General features: G+C 38.1%; 1 protein-coding gene across 4 annotated transcripts in view; it reads right to left on the bottom strand.

Annotated features, from left to right (window-relative positions):
• Positions 1 to 19,709, bottom strand: part of FANCI (FA complementation group I) — an 82,064-nt gene that overhangs the window by 24,178 nt on the left and 38,177 nt on the right. For all 4 annotated transcript variants that reach the window (XM_035024115.1, XM_035024117.1, XM_035024116.1 and 1 more), the window contains 6 exons: positions 19,454 to 19,541; positions 9,911 to 10,041; positions 8,903 to 8,973; positions 7,611 to 7,725; positions 6,425 to 6,547; positions 4,486 to 4,554 (listed from right to left, as the gene is read on the bottom strand). In XM_035024115.1, coding sequence (XP_034880006.1) covers positions 4,486 to 4,554; positions 6,425 to 6,547; positions 7,611 to 7,725; positions 8,903 to 8,973; positions 9,911 to 10,041; positions 19,454 to 19,541 — 597 coding nt within the window. The remainder of the gene's footprint in view (positions 1 to 4,485; positions 4,555 to 6,424; positions 6,548 to 7,610; positions 7,726 to 8,902; positions 8,974 to 9,910; positions 10,042 to 19,453; positions 19,542 to 19,709) is intronic.

Genomic DNA, 19,709 nt, shown 5'->3' with positions numbered 1-19,709 from the left:
AACGCATTTGCTAATATTTAAGACACATTCAAGAGTAAAACAACAGATCTGAGATGGCAGTAGAAAGAATAAGTAAACTTGGAAGATAGATTATGAGAAAATATCAAATATGAAGGGTAAAAAGTATTCAAGAAAAATGAATCAAATCTCAAAGATCTGTGGAACAAAATCAGGCATTCCAATATATATATATACAACTGAAGTCCCAGAATGAAGGGAGAGGGGACAGAAAAAATATTTGATGCGATAATGAGTGAACGTTTCTTCAATTTGGTGAAAAGCATCAACTTATAGATCCCATGAAGCTTAATGAACTCAAATAGAAACACACACACAAAAATCACATGTAAACATAAGTCAAACTCTTAAAACCCTAAGACAAGGAGAAAAATCTTCAAAGGAATAAGAGAAAAATGACATAGAAAATACAGAAACCAAAGACACAATAATTGGTTCACTCAGGAATCAGCTCCTTGAGAAACAATGGAAACCAAAAGACACTGGAATGATATACTCAAAGTACCTAAAGAAGAAACTGTCAACTACGAATTCTACTTCCAGTGAAACTTGCCTTCATAAATGAAGGCAAAATGATGTATCTCTATATAGATGAAAACTGAGAAGTTACTGCTAGCAGACCTGCACAACAGAAATACTAAACAAAAGTTCCTCAGGCTGAACAGAAGTTACTGAAGATGGTAAACCTGAATCCACATGAAGAGCTTTGGCAATGGACAAAAATGTTGGTATGTATAAAAGATTGCGTCTGTACACTTTTTTTTCTTAATTTCTATAGAAGACATACATATAACCGTTTAAAACAAAATATAACACCATCTTGCTGGGATTTTAACATAGATAGATGTAACATGTATGACAATACCATAAAGGCAGGAGGATGGATCAAAGTTCCTATATTTTACTGGAAGTATGTCAGTATTAACCTAAATATATAGTAATAAATTAAAGACACACACTGTAATCTCCAGAGCAAAATTAAAAATACAACAAAAGGGGGGAAAATAAATAAATAAAAATGAATTAAAATACAACAAAAGGGGCACTTGGGTAGCTCAGTGCATTGAGCGTCTGACTCCTGGTTTCGGCTCAGGTCATGATCTCATGTGTTGTGGGGTGGAGTCCCATGTTGGGCTCCGTGCTCAGCAGGAAGTCTGCTTGAAGATGCTCTCCCCCTGCCCCTCCCCCAACTTGCTTTCTCATGTGCGTGCTCTCTCTAAAGTAAATCTTTAAAAAAAATTTAAAAATATTTAAAATATAGGTAAAAAGTCAGTAAAACAATTAAACAGCAAAATAGACCTAAATCCAACCATAACAATAATTACATTAAATGTGAATTGACTAGACATTCCCATCTAAAGGAGGGGTGTCATACTGGATTAAAAATGCAAGATCCCTGCTTTCACTTCTTTTGGGTATATACCCGAAGGGGAAATGCTGGATCAAATGGTAATTGTGCTTAATTTTTTTTAAAGGACTGCCATACTTTTTTCCACAGCAGCTGTACCATTTTACCTTACCACCATTAATGCACAAGGGTTGCAATTTCTGTATACACACCACCATTTTTCACCTTTTTTTTTTTTTTTAAAGATTTTATTTATTTATTTGAGAGAGAGAATGAGATAGAGCATGAGAGGGGGGAGGGTCAGAGGGAGAAGCAGACTCCCTGCCGAGCAGGGAGCCCGATGCGGGACTCGATCCCGGGACTCCAGGACCATGACCTGAGCCGAAGGCAGTCGCTTAACCAACTGAGCCACCCAGGCGCCCACCATTTTTCACTTTGATGGTAGACAGCCTAATGGGTATGAAGTGGTATCTCACTGTGGCTGTGATTTGCTTTTTCCTAATTATTAGTAATGTTGAGCATCTTTTCATGTGTTTATTGGCTATTTGTGTATATACATATTTTGGATGAATGTCTATTCAAGTCCTTTGCCCATTTTTTAATTGGGTTGTTTTTGTTGTTGTTGATTTGTAGGAATTCTTTGTATATCCTAGATATTAATCCCTTATTGGATATATGATTTATAAGTATTTTCTCCCACTCTGTGGATTGCCTTTTCACTCTGTAAATAGTGTTCTTTGCACAAAAGTTTTTAATTTTGGTGTTCTTTTGTTACCTGTTCTTCTGGTTAATGTCCAAGAAGTCATTAACAAATCCAATGTCATGAAGCCTTTCCCTTATATTTTAGGAGGTTTATAATTTTAGCTCTTAATGTTTTGGTCTTTGATCCATACTGGGTTAATTTTTGTATACCGTGTAAGGTAAGAATCCAAATTCATTTTCAGAATGTGAACATCCAGTTTACACAACATCATTTAACATCATTTGCTGAAAAGATAAGATTCTCCTTGTTTTTATTTATTTATTTATTTTACTTACTTACTCATTCATTCATTCATTCATTTGAGAGAGAACGAGCCCAAGCACGGGGAGAGGCAGAGGGAGAGGGAGAAGCAGATTCCCCGCTGAGCAGGGAGTCTGACATGGGGCTTGATCCCAGGACCTGGAGATCACAACCTGAGCCTAAGGCAGATGCTTAACCATCTGAGCCACCCAGGTACCCCAAGATTCTCCTTGTTTTTAATCTAGTGCTTTTTACGTGAGGATTTTCATGCTTGGGCTCTTCAGCCAGGAAGATCTGAGTTCAAATCCCAGCTCTGCCACTTCCTACCTATGTGATCTCGGCCAAATTACTTAACCTTTCAGATTCTAAAATGGAGATAATTTTTATTTCACAGGGTTTTGTAGGATCAAATGAGATCACCCACCTTATAGTGCCTCATACACACTTGGCCCTCTCTGTAATACAGTATGGTATTGTTGTTATTATCAGTACATAACTGCATCCTGAACTCTGTGAGGGAAGTTACCCAGAAGATGTGACCACCAGTTTACCCAGGAGCCGGACCTGGGGGATCGGAGGTCCTTACCCTCCCCTCCCGTCCTTGGAATGTGGGTTCTCCTTGCCGTCCTGCTCCCAGAGGCTGCTCCAAGGACACAGCCTTGAGATGGTGATGATGCCGAGAACATCGACACAGTACATGTGACTAAGCCCAGTTAAGGCCTCTATTTAACCCTCTGTGGATGCGGCAGCTGACTGCACAGGGAGGCACTGGCCTTGCTGCTGCCCAAGACAAGCCTCACATGTAAGTTCCTTTTGCTTCTTAAAGCTGCTACCTACCAACCTGGAGCAGCCTGCCTCTTTTGCTGGTCCCTCCCTGCCCTCTGAGTATAAGGGCCGATTTCAGATTATACCTGGGAAGAAGCTCTGTGAGGGCTATAAACCAACAAACTCTCAATATATAAAAAGATCCAAATACCATATAATAAAATATTATTTAGCCATAAAAGGGAATGAAGTACTGATAGATGAAACAACATAAATAAACCGTGAGAACATTAAGTGAAAGACATCAGTCACAAAAGACCACATATTGTATGATTCCACTCATATGAAATGTCCACAATAAGCAAATCTATAAACACAGAAAGCAGATTAGTGGTTGCTTAGGGTTAGGCGGGTGGGAGAAGGATGAGAAAATTACGGGGTGGTAACTAAAGGGTGTGAGGCTTTTTCCTGAGGCGATGAAATGTTCTAAAATTGATTGTGTTGACGGTTGCACAATTCTATGAATACTAAAAACCAATGAGTTGTATACTTTAAATGGGTGAATTGTATAGTATGTAAATTATTTCTCAATAAAGCAATTTAAAAAAAAGATTCAAATAATGTTTAATGAATAAATGTTCAGGGTAAAAGGTCTTATTTATGCCAAATATTCTCCAGCTGAATTCTTCTCCCTGTGATCATCCTATGAAAAATTTCTTAATGTATAAAATCTTTTTTTAAACTGAAAAGTACAGAAAATAACCAACAGACACCCATGGATCTGTAACCCAGATTTAACATGCCCATATTTTGCTACATTTGCTTCAGATCTCTCTTTTCTTCTAGAAGTAAAACAGACACAGCTGCTGATAGCCCTTATACAAATGGTTCTTTAAGGTGGCGCCTGGGTGGCTCAGTTGGTTGAGCGACTGCCTTCGGCTCAGGTCATGATCCTGGAGTCCCTGGATCGAGTCCCGCATCGGGCTCCCTGCTCGGCAGGGAGTCTGCTTCTCCCTCTGACCCTAACCCCTCTCATGTGCTCTCTCTCTTTCAAATAAATAAATAAAATCTTAAAAAAAAAAAAAAAAGGTTCTTTAAAATGTCCTTCTGACTTAGGGTGCACACCATTAACTGGGAGGATAACTGTTAAGATGATGGCAATAGGGTGGACAGATAAGTGGTAATTAAAATAAAACATCAGGACATCATCACATACCCAGACATGTTCACAGTGTACCAACCAGCGTACTATTTGGGAATTATTTTATATTTTGAAAAGTTTGGAAAATGTCAATCTCTCCATGCTTTCTTATCTGTTCTGTATAGGCATAAAATAAAAAACATATATTACCTGTGAAAGTAGAGTATGCATGATTGAATTAGCCAGCTGAGAGTTCCTTCGAAGGACATCATAGAAACCCTAAGAGGAAACAAATAGTAAGCTCTTTAACAGATATACTAGTGATTTGAACAATCATAACTTTGAAACAATACTTTATTTTACCCTATTCTCAATTCTTTGAAAAAGATTGAGACCATATTTGCAGAAGGAGAAACAATTCAGGAAGTTTAGATTATTTGCCTAAAAAGAGTTAAAAAGAGATCTCTGATCACTGAGAACTGGATTAATAAACTGACCATAACTGTTACAATTTTTTTTTAACTTTTTTTTTTTTTTTAGATTTTATTTATTCATTTGAGAGAGAGAATGGGAGAGAGAGCACGAGAGGGGGGAGGGTCAGAGGGAGAAGCAGACTCCCTGCCGAGCAGGGAGCCTGATGCGGGACTTGATCCCGGGACTCCAGGATCATGACCTGAGCCGAAGGCAGTCGCCCAACCAACTGAGCCACCCAGGCGTCCCAACTGTTACAATTTTTAAACAACAGGTCACTTCAGGCTTTGGAATACTTTGCTCTTTTACGGTCAAGAATGTCCCAACCTTCATTCTTTTCTCTCATCCTTCATTAAGTCTTCTCTTCTAGGGCTTTATGTCCACTTAGTTTCCAGTGCTTCAAAAGTGTCTCCTGGCCCTAAGCACCTTAATGTAAATGACTGTGGTATTTCTTCCCATCCCAAATTTCCCAGTCCTAGTTTAAAACTACTTAAATGAAAGGGCGCCTGGGTGGCTCAGTCGGTTAAGCATCCGACCCTTGACTCTGGCTCAGGTCATGATCTCAAGGTCGTGAGATCAAGCCCCATGTCAAGCTCTGTGCTGGGCACAGAGCCTGCTTAAGATCCTATCCTCTCTCTCCCTCTGCCCCCCCGCCAACCTATTTAAATTAAAATCCTGGGGAGAACTTTCTTTTTGGAACCAGGAAAAGAGATTGTACAGTTCATCGTTGAGAAAAAGCAAATGAGAGTTGACCCCCTAAAATAATTTAAGAAAAGACACAAAGGAAAATTAGCCCTAATTTTTTATAAATGTATAATGATAAAAGATACTTTGGTCTTGGCACAAAAATCTATAGATGTAATCAAGGAATAACATACAAAACAGAAACAGACTTAGTACACATAAAGAAGGCAATAATATCTGGACAACTGGTTAACCTGGAGAAAAGTTAACTCCTTTTATATTATAGCAAGACAAATTTCAGATGGACTAAGCAGCTAAACATAAAAAACAAAATCATAAAAAACTAGAAGACAATATTAGTGAATATTCATTGGAAGGCTATGGACTCTTCACACATAAAAATAGCATATCTTAAAGGAAAAGATAAAAAAAGAACCAAAAATTACTATTTTTGTAGGTCTAAAAGTATCATCATCATCATCACCACCACCACCACCAAGCAAATGGCAATCTGGCACACACTTGCAATGAATATGACCAAAAATGTTAATAGCAATATATAAAAGAGTTTTTACAAACTGAGATGTAACATCTTTAATGAATAAATGAACTCTAATATCCTAACAGATTACTCTATGATCCATATCAAGTTAATTTTTAAAATTTGGAGCTACATAAGGGCAGAGATTCTTTTTTGCACATGGATGACTGCAGAAAAGAGTCAACATAGTAGGTCTGAGACTGTTATCCTCAGTAAAGCCTGCTTACAAGACTGACCCTTGGTGGGTGGCTGGGAATCTGGCTAGTAAAGTCTACACCGATACAAAGCTTTCCCTAAACGATAGGTTTATTGTGTGTAAACTGTACAATGTGATTTATGCTTAATATCTTGATTTTCTTCTGGGTGTTTGGAATTGTGGCTAACCATCACAAACTACCAATCCCAATTGCCTCAAGTAAGAGTGAACTACACATTCCTTCCATTCTGATTTACCTTGTAAAGCATGAGTCGAACATCAGCCTGCTGGCCTAAGCATCTCCTCAAACTGTCCATGATCTCAAGGCAAAAAGTTTCATTGGCAACAGAATTGTAACGGCTGTGAACATCCACATGGACCTGAAAGGAGGAGAGGCCAGTTTTATGTATTTTACCAAATTAATTTTCATAAAGGAGGTAAAATGAACCTATGTTCTTGGTCAGAAACTTTGACTTAGCTATCCTCACATGCCAAAACCCAGGACTGAGGCTGACATTACAATCATCACGAGGCTATGATAAGTGCCACTCTTATTCTGGTTTAGAGTAACAATTTTCAAGCATTTTAAGATTAACTCTTGTCCATCCCTTAAGGTCTTCCTTGACAAAGTCAGCTGCTTAGGAAGGCACACAGATGATTTCATGCCTCTAGAATCCAGGAGTCATAATATACTTGGTTTTACTTAAAAGGCCTAAAGTGCTTCCTTTAAGTCTTCAGTAGCTAGCAGAATCTAGCTCTTTTTGCTTCCACAAAATCCTGAGAGGTTTAGAGGTGGGTAATTTTTAGTTTAGAAATGGACAAGACAAAGAATAGCCCTTGTTTGATTTACATAATAAATCCAGCAACTGTAGACCAAGACTCGTAATCATTACTACAGGCCTGTCCTCGAGGTAGGTCATACGGAGCCATCGAATCCCCGCTCTACCTGTTGCTGCTTGTATCACTCTGGGCAAGTTATTTAACCTTCCTGGACCTTAGTCTTCTCATACTTAAGATGGGGATGCTGATAACAATAAACTGATACCCCGTGCTCCTAATATTTAATCTGTGCCATATGTTATAAACAGAAGTTTTGTATAATTACACTAGAGCAATAAAGGATTCCTGATAAAACTGTCACATTAACTTGTTATTTATAAGTCATATAGTACATAATTTAAGTTATAAAAACAATTTTATTGCTCCAAAGTCCGGATTACCAAAAAATTGTGAAAAGTTTTATTTTCTCAGATTACTAGGCTTGATAAAAGTTCATGTGCAAAGTAAATAAACTATTAAAACTGGGGATAATAAGAGCATCTAGACTCAGACTCTCAGTCTCAGGATCATTTGTACAACCTGAACAGGAGGAGGAAAGCACAGCTTGCACACCATCAGCTCCTGCACCGATACACGCCATGGTGCCATGTGCACACTGCTTACCTGGCTCACGCCGATGGGCTGACTGCACTGAGAAGACGACAAGCTGCCCAGAACCTTAAAGTTCTTCAGGAGCAGCAAAAAGCCAGCAACCGCCGATTTTCGGGCATCAAGCTGGCTAGCTCAGGAATAGACAGAGAAGTAGTTAACAAACAGTACTAAGTTCACAGGAATAGGCTTCTGGGTCAGAAAAGTCCAGTTAGCTCTATACAGAGAAAGACTATGCCATGAAGCACAGAGCAAAATAAAATGAATTTAAATACTCAAAATAAAGCTTCAGCTGTTCCTGGCAGCTAGTGGTAGAGGAATTCAGAAGACGTTTCACTACCTACTCAACCTCATGACACTATCTATACTTTCTTCTATGTGGGGAATGAGGACAGGAGTACTAAGAAGCTATCCAATGGGCCAAATGCCTGAAGGACTACTTCCCTTCCTCACAGAGGAGTCTAGTGCTTGGTGCCTTGTAAACCCTCCATTCAGAAAAATGATACACTCATCTCACTGAGGCCCGGACTAATTCATGGAGATGCCACAACATACAAACCTCGGCCTAGCAGACATGCCTCTGGGTAAGCAATAATAAAAAACTGTCAATTCTAGAAGAGGGATAATTACTAGTTGTTCCCCTGGATATCCACGAATGCACTATAAAAAAAAAAACCAATGTGATATTGAGCATCTCATATTTAAAGTACCAAATGCTTTCTACCCATTACTGGTCTCATAATACTTTTTAGGAGGTAGCATCATCATCCCTAGCTTATAAACTAAGAAATAAAGGAAGAGAGGTCAGGACGCATTGGCTAAGCCAAAAAAAGCCCTCAGACTGCTTAACAGTTCATGTGGTCTACAGTCACCAGACCACAATTCCGATCGATGTTCACTAGAGTAAGTTTCCTGAATATTTTAATTAAGGTGTTTTCCTCTTCAGAACTGTTGCCAACTGGCACCGAACTTTGTCCTGAAGATTATTCCAGGGGTGTTAGCAGCGTACCTGAGATCACAAGCTCAAATTCTAGCCCCACCAACCTCCGTTTGACTTTTGGAAAGTCTCTGAGCCAGAGTTTCCTGATCTGTATGGTGAAAACTGTAATAATTCTGTCTTTATATGGTTAATCTGAAAACGGAATGAGAGAAAGAAAGCTGCACAAGGCCTTGCTTGATGGAAGCTGTTCTGTTGGGTCAGACATCTGCATGACCACTGTGAACAGACTATACGAGGAGATGGCAGAGAGGACGGTGAGTAGTGTCAGGAGGCATTACTTGCTAGGGTCTCACGGGATGCTCCATACCTGGCAAACATGGCTTTCCGAAGGACAACTATCAATGAGTCTCTCACTGACATGCTGACTTTGAGAAGGGGCTGAAAGACAAAGAGTAAGTGGGTAAAAAAACACCAAAAACAAAAACACAACCCAAATTTATTAGCCTTAGCTCATTTCTACCCAATACTGTTACAATTAGGCTTATAGAGGGAAATCTAGTTCTGTTTTTAAATACATGTTTCAATATTTATTACACTTAGTAATAAGGACAATAGCATCCTTTGAAATACTAAATTTAGGGGCGCCTGGGTGGCTCAGATGGTTAAGCATCTGCCTTCGGCTCAGGTCAAGATTCCAGGGTCCTGGGATCGAGCCCCACATCGGGCTCCTGGCTCAGCAGGGAGCCTGCTTCTCCTTCTCCCTCTGCCTCTCTCCCTGCTCATGCTCTCTCTCTCTGTATCTCTGTGTCTCAAATGAATAAATAAAATCTTTAAAAAAAAAAAAAAAAAAGAAATACTAAATTTAAACTAATCATTAATGCCTTTAAATCTATTGTCCTAGGGGCCCCTGGGTGGCTCAGTTGGTTAAGCGACTGCCTTCGGCTCAGGTCATGATCCTGGAGTCCCAGGATCGAGTCCCGTATCGGGCTCCCTGCTCGGCAGGGAGTCTGCTTCTCCCTCTGACCGTCCTCCCTCTCATGTGCTCTCTCTCTCATTCTCTCTGTCAAATAAATAAATAAAATCTTAAAAAAAAAAAAAGAAAAAAACCTATTGTCCTCAGTTTTCTAAGGGCTTTTCAATCACTTCACTAACTTGAAAATGAGTCAAAGGAGAGAGAATTGTGACAGGAATAAGGTGTAAACTTGGAAACAGAGTCTAGCTCAGTGCCCCTGCCCTTTTAATACAAAACTCTATGCTTAAGAATCAAGGGATATAAAATTTCTCAGACATTTATATTTATGAAAAATCACATCTGACTTCCATTAGGCACTTCAACTTTAGTCTTGTCAAATTCCTTCGGAGTCAGAAGACTTACCTGCACTGCCTTCAGCAGCCCTTGTACAGTTTGAAGGGGCAGAAAGGATAAATAGTCAAAAGTTTCTGTGATTTTAGAAGAACAACTCTGAAGAACTAAGGGTGCATACATGATGATATCTGAAAGCAGATCTGAAAAACAGAATCTATAGTGAGTTGCCTCAAACAATAAAGATTTAACAAGTAAAAGGAAAATAAATATGGGAAATGAAATGGTAAAAAGTTTTTTTTTTGTTTCTTTTCCGAAGTATACTGCAAAATAAATTTCTACTGATCCTATATACTTTTTCTATGGTCAGCGTAACCAGAATACTACAAACTTTGTTCTGTGCTAATATTAAGACTATAAAAATTAATCTAAAAGAAGGGAAGAAATCCGTTTTACTGACAAGTAGCATACATCTTCATATTTCCAAGTTAAAGTAAATCAATAAATGAACTTTTATTATGTGTATACATAGTATAGTCTTAACCATAAAACATGGTCATTCTTCCTTCAAGAATATTAATTTAGTTAGGAGTCAAGAAAAATACATTCTGAAAGAATGAAAGAGGTAAATAACAGATCAACACCAAATATCTAATAATCCCAAACACAGTTTATTATTCCTAGCAAATGTAACATTCCTTAAATGTTAAAGAGAGAGTCTAAAGAGGAGCTCAAAGGAAGAGGAGATTATCATGAGTTGGTGTGCTTTTGGAGAACAAAGAGAAGAATTTAAGCTGGATTCTGAAAGAAGGCTGACATTCAGATGCACCAAGAACCAGAAAGGCCTACTAGATGTAAAAGGAAAAGTAGGAGACAAAATACATAAAGTTTATAAATACAGGACAAATTCAGAAAACAGTGAGAAATCTGTGAAGCCAGGGTGAAGGATTCAGAAAAATAAATAAGTGAAGTGAATGTTGAAAAGGCAGGATGGATCAAATTGTCAAGGACTTTAAGGGCCAGGATAAAGAGCTAATCATTTATTAAAGAAGGTATTGGTGACTTTTGAGTCACAGAGAGGTATTTTAGGAATACTTATCTGGTGGCAATATGCAGGTTGAGTTGCTGCAGAGAGAAGAGAAAGCAGGGTCATCAGTTGGAAGCTGTGGCGATGGTCTAAGTGCAAGGCTGTAAGACTGCAAGCTAGGCAATGGGTGGGGAAGAAGGGTACAAAATGAAGAAAAAATGAACAGTAAGAGAAAAAAAGAGAGAACTTAGGTATTAAGTATGTTGGAGAAGACAAAAAGGAATTCCAGCTTCTGGAACTTGGAAAGCCAGGCTTTAAATAATAGAAATACAAATAACTGAAAGGGGAATTTGTTTGAAGGACACTGTATTGCATTTGAAATAAAAGGAAAAAGAAAAACCTAACTAGAAATAACCAACAGGAATGGAGGCACTGAACTCAGGAAAGAAGACAGTCTTGACATAAAGATTTGGAAGCTATGTCCACCAAAGTCCACAAAAATAACCGAAGCCATGAAAATAGGCATGACATCTATAAGGAAGAGAACGTATAAAAGCAGTAACAGACTTCTGCTTCCCACCATCATGGAATAATGGTGAATCGATTTATCCTCCCAGTTTATTTCTTTGTTTATTTTTAAATTTTTATTTATTTGTCAGAGGGACAGAGAGGGCGAGTGAGCACAAGCGTGGGGAGTGGCAGGCAGAGGGAGAAGCAGACTCCCCGCTGAGCAAGGAGCCTGATGCGGGATTTGATCCCAGGACCCTGGGATCATGACCTGAGCCAAAGGCAGACGCTTAACTGACTGAGCCCCCCAGGAGACCTGTCCTCCCACTTTAAACAATAACAATGAAAAAGGTCAAATTACACTAAACAATAATTTTCAGATACCAGACAACAAGTAGTATAGGACCATGATCCCTGAGAGAAGGGAAACACAGAAGGTGAGCCTTATGACTGTCCCATCTTACTGCCTGGAGAGTTTCAAGGCAGCAGCAGAGAGGGGAAACTCCGAGTCCAGTGGTTTTCCCAATTTAAAGGGATGGAGATGGGAATTCAGGAAAGCTAAGGTGGCAAGAATTCACAGGGCAGAGTACTAGAAAGGAAAGAGCTATATGGGAAGAAGGCTCTGGAGATGTGCAAGAAGCCCCCTTTGTAGGTCAGCTGGTAGGTGTATGACTGTAAGGAAGGTGTATGACTGTAAGGAAGCTACCATAAGCCAAGGAAAGACTCACCAGCAAGGAGCAGGCAGATATATTCTCAGAGGTCACAAAGGACAGGAAATAGTTCACATTCACAAGAACCACAGCGCAGACACCTCATAATATAAAAGTTCCTATACTCAGAAAGATACAAATGTCTAAATATGAAAAATTTACTGGATGAGATCAATCGCAGAGGAAAAGATCACTGCAGAAGAAAAGATTTGGGAGCTAGAAGTTATACCAATATACATTATCTAAAATGAAACAGTTAAAGAAGACTAAAAATGAAAATCTGTGAGCTATGTAACAATGTAAAGCAGCCTACTACATAAGTACTGCTGTGGGGCCGGGGTGGGGGTGGGGGAAGTGTGTGCTAGTGGGAGGGAGATGAGAGAAAAAAGTGTTTTGTTTTGTTTTTTTTAAAGATTTTTTATTTATTTATTTGAGACAGAGAGAATGAGAGAGAGAGAGAGCGAGCACATGAGAGGGGGGAGGGGCAGAGGGAGAAGCAGACTCCCTGCCGAGCAGGGAGCCCGATACGGGACTCGATCCCGGGACTCCAGGATCATGACCTGAGCCGAAGGCAGTCGCTTAACCAACTGAGCCACCCAGGCGCCCCGAGAGAAAAAAGTTTTTGAAGAAATAATCTCAAAACATTCCAAACTCGATGAAAACCATAAACCTACAGATCCAAGAAGCTTGACAAACTCCAACCACCAGAAACATGGAGAAAGCTACACTAAAGCACATCATAATTAAATTGCTTAAAACCACTGATAAAGAGAAAATCTGAAAATAAAAAAATTATATAGAGAGGAAAAGGGTATGAACGAAAGCTGACTTTTTATTAGAAATGATGAAAACCAAAAGAAAAGTAACATTTTTAGAGCACTAAGAGAAAAAAATACCGTCGGGGCACCTGGGTGGCTCAGTCGTTAAACGTCTGCCTTCAGCTCAGGTCATGATCCCAGAGTCCTGGGATCAAGCCCCGCATCATGCTCTCTGCTCCACGGGAAGCCTGCTTTTCTCCCTCTCCCAGTCCCCCTGCTTGTGTTCCCTGTCTTGCCCTCTGTCAAATTGATAAATAAAATCTTAAAAAAAAAAAAAAAAAAAAAATCCTGTCAATCTGGAATTCTATACTGAGCAAAAATACCTTTCAAAGAACTAACAGTAGAGGTGCCTGGGTGGCTTAGTCGTTAGGCATTGGCCTTCGGCTCAGGTCATGATCCCAGGGTCCTGGGATGGAGCCCTCCTTCGGGCTCCCTGTTCCGTGGAAAGCCTGCTTCTCCCTCTCCCTGTCCCTCTCCCACTCCCCCTGCTTCTGCTGTTCCCTCTCTGTCAAATAAATAAATAAAATATTAAAAAAAAATCAAAACAAAAAAATCCAAAAAACTAACACTAAATGAAAACTTTTTGTGACATACAGAAGAATCCAACAATGGCAGATCAAAAGTTAAAGGCAGACAGAAAATGATATTGGATAGAAATCTGGACCTAGGGGCACCTGGGTCGCTCAGTCAGTTAAGCATCTACCTTCAGCTTGAATCATGATCTCAGAGTCTCGTGATCAAGGTCTGCATCGGGCTCCCTGCTCAGCGGGGCGTCTGCTTCTCCTTCTGCCCCTCACCCTGCTTGTGCTAATAAATAAATAAACTCTTAAAAAAAGAAAGAAAGAAAGAAATCTAGATCTACACAAAGGAAAAAGCACCAGAGATAGTAAATGCATGGGTAAAAATAAAAGACATTTTCTTATTTTAAAAAATTCTTGAAAAACAATTGACTGTTTAAAGCAAACATAACCATGTAGACATAATTCAATAAATAGAGAAGTAAAATGTATGAGAATAGCACAAATCATAAGAACAGAGGTAAGAAATGGATGTATACTGTTGAGGTATACCACTACTTAAAGGTAAACTATAGTAAATTAAAGATGTACCATAAATGCTAAAGCAACCTGAAAGAAAATAAAATAGAGGTAGAAGTAATCAAATTAGCAAGATAAAATGGAATTAAAAAAAAATTCAACCCAAATGAAGGCAGAAAAGGAGAAAAAAGGGAACCAAGTACAGATGGACAAAACAGAAAACAAAGAGCCAGATAATAATCACATTTTTAAAAATCACATTAAATGTAAACAGCATGCCCCAATTTAAATTACAAGATGATCAAAAAAGATTAAAAAAGACACAATTGTATGTTTTCTACAAGAAACCCATGTTAACTATAAAGATATAAATAAGTTAAAACTAAAAAGATGAAAAAAATATACCACGCTAACACTGACCAAAAGAAAACTGGAGAGGGGTGCCTGGGTGATACAGTGGGTTAAGCATCTGACTCTTGATTTTGGCTCAGGTCGTGATCTCAGGGTTGTGAGACGGAGCCCTACATTGAGCTCTGCACTCAGCGCAGAGCCTGCTTAAGATTCTCTTTCCCTGTCCCTCTGCCCCTCCCACTCAATGCTCTCTCTAAAATAAATAAATCTTAAAAAAGAAAGAAAGAAAACTGGAGAAGTTCTATTAATATCAAAGTAGACTTCAGAACAAATAATATTCCCAGGAACAAAAAAGATAATTTCATAACAATTAACAGGTCAATTAACCAAGAGGACATAACAATCCTAAATGACTATGTCCCTATTAACAAAGTTTTAAGATACATAAAGCAAGAACTGACAGAACTAGAAGAAGCAGACACATCTATAATTACAAAGTCATAGATCTCAACACTCCTCTCTTAAGAAGTAGACAGAAAATCTGTAAGGATACAGAAGACTTCAATCATCTAATTTGAGTTATGGGAAACCGCACCTATTCTTTTCACAAAAGCACACAGAACATTTTTCAAAATAGACCATATTCTGAGAATGAAACAAGTCTCAATGAATTTTTAAAAATTCATGTCATAGGAGCGCCTGGCTGACTCCATCACAAGAGCATATGACTCTTGGGGCGCCTGGGTGGCTCAGTCGTTAAGCGTCTGCCTTCGGCTCAGGTCATGATCCCAGGGTCCTGGGATCGAGCCCTGCATCAGGCTCTCTGCTCAGCGGGGAGCCTGCTTCTCCCTCTCCTACTCTGCCTGCTTGTGTTCCCTCTCTCACGGTCTCTCTCTGTCAAATAAATAAATAAAATCTTTAAAAAAAAAAAAAAAAGAGCATATGACTCTTAATCTTAGGGTTTTGAGTTTGGACTCCGTGCTGGGGGTAGAGATTACTTAAATAAATAAATAAGCCTAAAAAAACACTCATGTCATAGACAGTATGTTTTATAACAAATTAGAAATCAACAACAGAAAAATAGCTAGAAAATCTACAAATATTCAAAAGCTGAACAACATACTTCTAAATAACATATAGGTCAAATCACAAGGGAAATTAGAAAGTATTTGGACCTGAATGAAAATTAAAGACAAAATTTATGGGATGTAGCTAAGGCAATTTTTGATGGAAATTTATAGTTTAATGCTTGTATTAAAAAAAAAAAAGTCTCAAATTAATGGCCTAAGCTTCTAACCAAAAAAAGCACAGTTTAAACCCAAAGCAAGCAGTAGAAAGGAAACAAAAAAGAGCAGAAATAAATGAAACTAAAAAAACATAAATTCAGTGAAACCAAAAGCTGGTTTTTTTAGGATTAATAAAAGTGATAAATCTTTTGCTTCAGTGATAAGAAAAAAGAAGATGCACATCATGGCTCTCAGGAATAAGAATGGGTATATCGATATAGAACCTAGAGTCATTAAAAGGAATCTGATGACTTTATGGCAATAAATTTGATAAATCAAGATGAAATGGTTAAATTCCTTGAAAGACATAAACTACCAATGTTTACCTAGAAGATTTAGATAACCTGAACAGCCCTGTTTTTATTAAACAAATGTTAGTTAAAACCCTTCACACAAACAAAAGGAAACCTGGAACATCAGGAAGGAAGAAAAAGCAATGTAAACATCCAGGTAAATATAAGAGACCACAAGTTGGCACACTTTTTCTATAAAGGGCCAGATAATAACTATTTTAGGCTTTATGGGCCACATTGTATAAATGACAACTACTCAAGTCTGCTGGTATAACGTAAAAGCAAGATAGAAAACACATAAATAATTAAGCTTGGCTATATTCCAATAATACTGTACTTTATGAACTCTGAAATCTAAATTTTTCACAGGACATGAAATATTCTTTTTGATTTTTTTTTCAACCACTTACAAGAGCAAAATAAACCCAAAGCAAGCAAAAGGTAAGAAATAAGAAGCAGAAGGGTGTTTGGGTGGCTCAGTCTGTTAAGCATCCAACTCTTGGTTTCAGCTCAGGTCATGATCTCAGGATCATGTGATCAAGCCCTGTGTCAGGCTCCGAGCTCAGCACAAAGTCTGCTTGAGATTCTTTCCCCCTTCCTCTCCCTCTGCTCCTTCCCCCACTTGTGTTTTTTTTTCCTTCTCTCTCTCTCTCAAGTAAATAAATCAAATTTAAAAAAAAAGAAGAAATAAGCAGAAATCAATGAAATTGCAAACAGAAAACAATGGAGAGAATTCAAACCAGAAGCTCATTCTTTAAAAAATCAGTAAAACTGACAAGTCTCTAACCCAAACTGATAAGGAAGATGCAAATTACTGATATCAGGAATGTTCTGATTTGCAGGTGACATGATTTGTATGTAGAAAATCCTAAGGAACTGTCAAAAAGCAATTATAACTAATAAAATGGGTTTAGCAATGTTGCAGGATATAAGATCAGTATAAAAAAGCAACCATTTCTACATGCATGCTAACAATTAACAATTAGAAATTGAAATTTTAAAAATTATCACGTACAGTAGCATCAAAAAAATGAAATACTTAGGGATAAAGCTGACAAAAGATATGCAAGATCCATACTGAAGTCTACAAACATTGCTAAAAGAAATTAAAGAAGATCTAAATAAATGGAAAGATGTACTGTGTTCATGGATGGGTTAGAAGACTCAATATTGTTAAGATGCCCATTGTCTCCCAAACTGATCCATACATTCAAGGAAATCTCAATCAAAACCTGAGCAGGTCTTTTATAAAAATTGACAAGCTAATTCTACAACTTATTTGGAAATGCAAAGCACCTAGATTAGCCAAAACTATTTTGAAAAAGAACAAAGTTGAAAGATTTACACTACTTGATATTTAAGACTTATTATAAAGGTATATTAATCAAAACAATAAACAGATCATTGGAACAGATTCCTAAAATAGACCCACATATATATGGTTGGTTGATTTCAGCAAAGATGCCATGGTAATTCCAAGATTCCATGGTAATGCCAAGACAATCTTTTTAAAAAATTGTGCTGGAGCAACTGAATAGCCAAAGGGTCGGGGGACTCGGGTTACTTCACACCATATATAAAATTTAACAAAAATGGATCACAGATCTAAGTATAAAAGCTGTAACTATAAAGCTTCTAGTAGAAAACAGAGGAAAAAATCTTAGTGAATCTTAGTGATTTTCGGTGTAGGCAAGGATTCTTTAACACATGACACAAAAAGCAGGAAATATAAAAAGAAACTGATAAATTGATAACTGATAAATTAAAAATACTTGCTCTTCAAACAACACTGTTACAAACATTAAGTCAAACCGCAGACGAGGAGAAAATATTTGCAAAACACATATCGGGGGTGTGTGGGTGGCTCAGTCAGTTAAGAGTCTGCCTTCGGCTCAGGTTGTGATCTCGGGGTTTTGGGATCGAGCCCCACGTTGGGCTCTCCACTCGGCGAGGAGCCTGCTTCTCCCTCTGACTCTCTCTCTGTGTTCTCTCTAATAAATAAATAAATAATCTTAAAAAAAAAAAAAACCACATATCTGACAAAGGACTTGTGTTTAGAATATATAAAGAACTTTTACAACTCAGTAATAAGGGGGCAAACAACTCAATTTTTAAAAATGGACAAAAGATTTCAACAGACATTTGAAAACCACAATGAGATACTATCATGCACCTATCAGAATGACTAAAATTAAAAAGACTAACCATACCAAGTATTGGTCACAATGTGGAGTGACGAGCAACACTGTTGGTAGAAATGTAAAATGGTACAACCACTTTGGAAAACAGTCTGGCAGTTTCTTAACTATTAAACATAGATCTACCATATGATGCACCCATTCCACTACCAGGTATTTTCCCAAGAGAAATGAAAGCGTATTTCCTCAGAAAGACTTAAACATGAATGTTCATAGCAGCTTTATTCATAATAGCCCCAAAACAGAAACAACCTACATAACCTGTCCACAGGCGAATGAATAAATAAACTGAGGTCATATTCTCACCAGGTATTACTACTACTAATAAAAAGGGACCAACTACTGATCCATGCAACAACCATGGAAAAATTATTCTAAGTGAAAGAAGTCAGACAAAAAAAGGAGTGCATACAGTAGGATTCCATTTACATAAAATTCAAAAAATGGCATTTATTATAGACAGAAAGCAGACTCATCTGGAGATAGGCGGTGGGGAGCAAGAGTGGGATGGAGGAAAGAATTACAAAGAGGCACCAGGAAACATCTGTGGGTGATAGTTCATCTTCATTGTGTAGATGGTTTCACAGCTGTACACATGTCAAAAGTCATCAAACTCTTAGACTTTAAATATGTAGAGATTACTGTACTTCAATTATACTTCAATAAAGCTGTAAAGAAGGAAAAAAAGTAGAATAGAGTGTCAAGGACTGAACTTTGCAGAATCTTGATGCTTAAGGTTAGAAGGAACCACTAAAGGAGGAAGAGAAGAACTGATCCCACGCACGATACGAAGCAAACTGTTAGTTACCAGAGAACCTATCTAAGAAAGTTTCAGGGAAATTGTAAATGGTGTTGAATGATACAGAAATTAGGAAAGTCGGTGGCTGAGAAAAGACCAGTGGATTTGGCGTTAGAAAATATGTATTAAAATACAAAGAGAGGAGTACTGGAGCTAGAATGTCAAGGGTTAAGGAGATGGGTGGTCAATGAGTTGCAGCATAAGTACAACACTCACTACAGAAACAGTAAAACAGAAGAGAGAGAGCTGATGCAAGATAGTTTTACTCATTAGTTATATATGCTCCTTTCCTTCTTGACGGCCACGATGTAAATGGACTTATGTCTCATTGACATCGTAATCAAAGATACTGCATTAAAGTACTGCATCATTAAAAATTTTCTTCCAGGACCAGGGCGCCTGGGTGGCTCAGTCAGTTAAGTGTCTGACTCTTGATCTCAACTCAGGTCTTGATCTCAGCATCTGAGTTCAAGCGCCACATTAAAAAAAAAAAAAAAAAAAAAAAATTCCAGGACCAAAACAGTATGATATTTACATGAAAATATTCCTTAGAACTTTCACACCTTTTCACCCTTTCACAGTTCAATACCTAAGAAATGACTGATGGGAGAGGATGCTCTGGTAACAACCCTGTTGAGTACTTGCTCCAGAATTTCTTGTCTGATCATCTCATGGATCTAAAAAGAACAGAACAGTCAATAAAATATTCCATGGTGACCTTCAGCTTACAACTGCATCAATTCATGTTAGGCAGAATGAGGAACAGTTTGGATATGGGTAAAACTTGACTGTTTATTTCAAAGACAAATATACTGTGAATCGTCTGGAAAGACAGAATCACTCAA

The sequence above is a fragment of the Mirounga leonina genome, unplaced genomic scaffold (assembly GCF_011800145.1).
Source record: "Mirounga leonina isolate KUSES-001 unplaced genomic scaffold, KU_Mleo_1.0 Mir_178, whole genome shotgun sequence".
NCBI classification, from domain to species: Eukaryota; Metazoa; Chordata; class Mammalia; order Carnivora; family Phocidae; genus Mirounga; species Mirounga leonina.
This window is presented reverse-complemented; position numbering and strand designations above follow the sequence as displayed.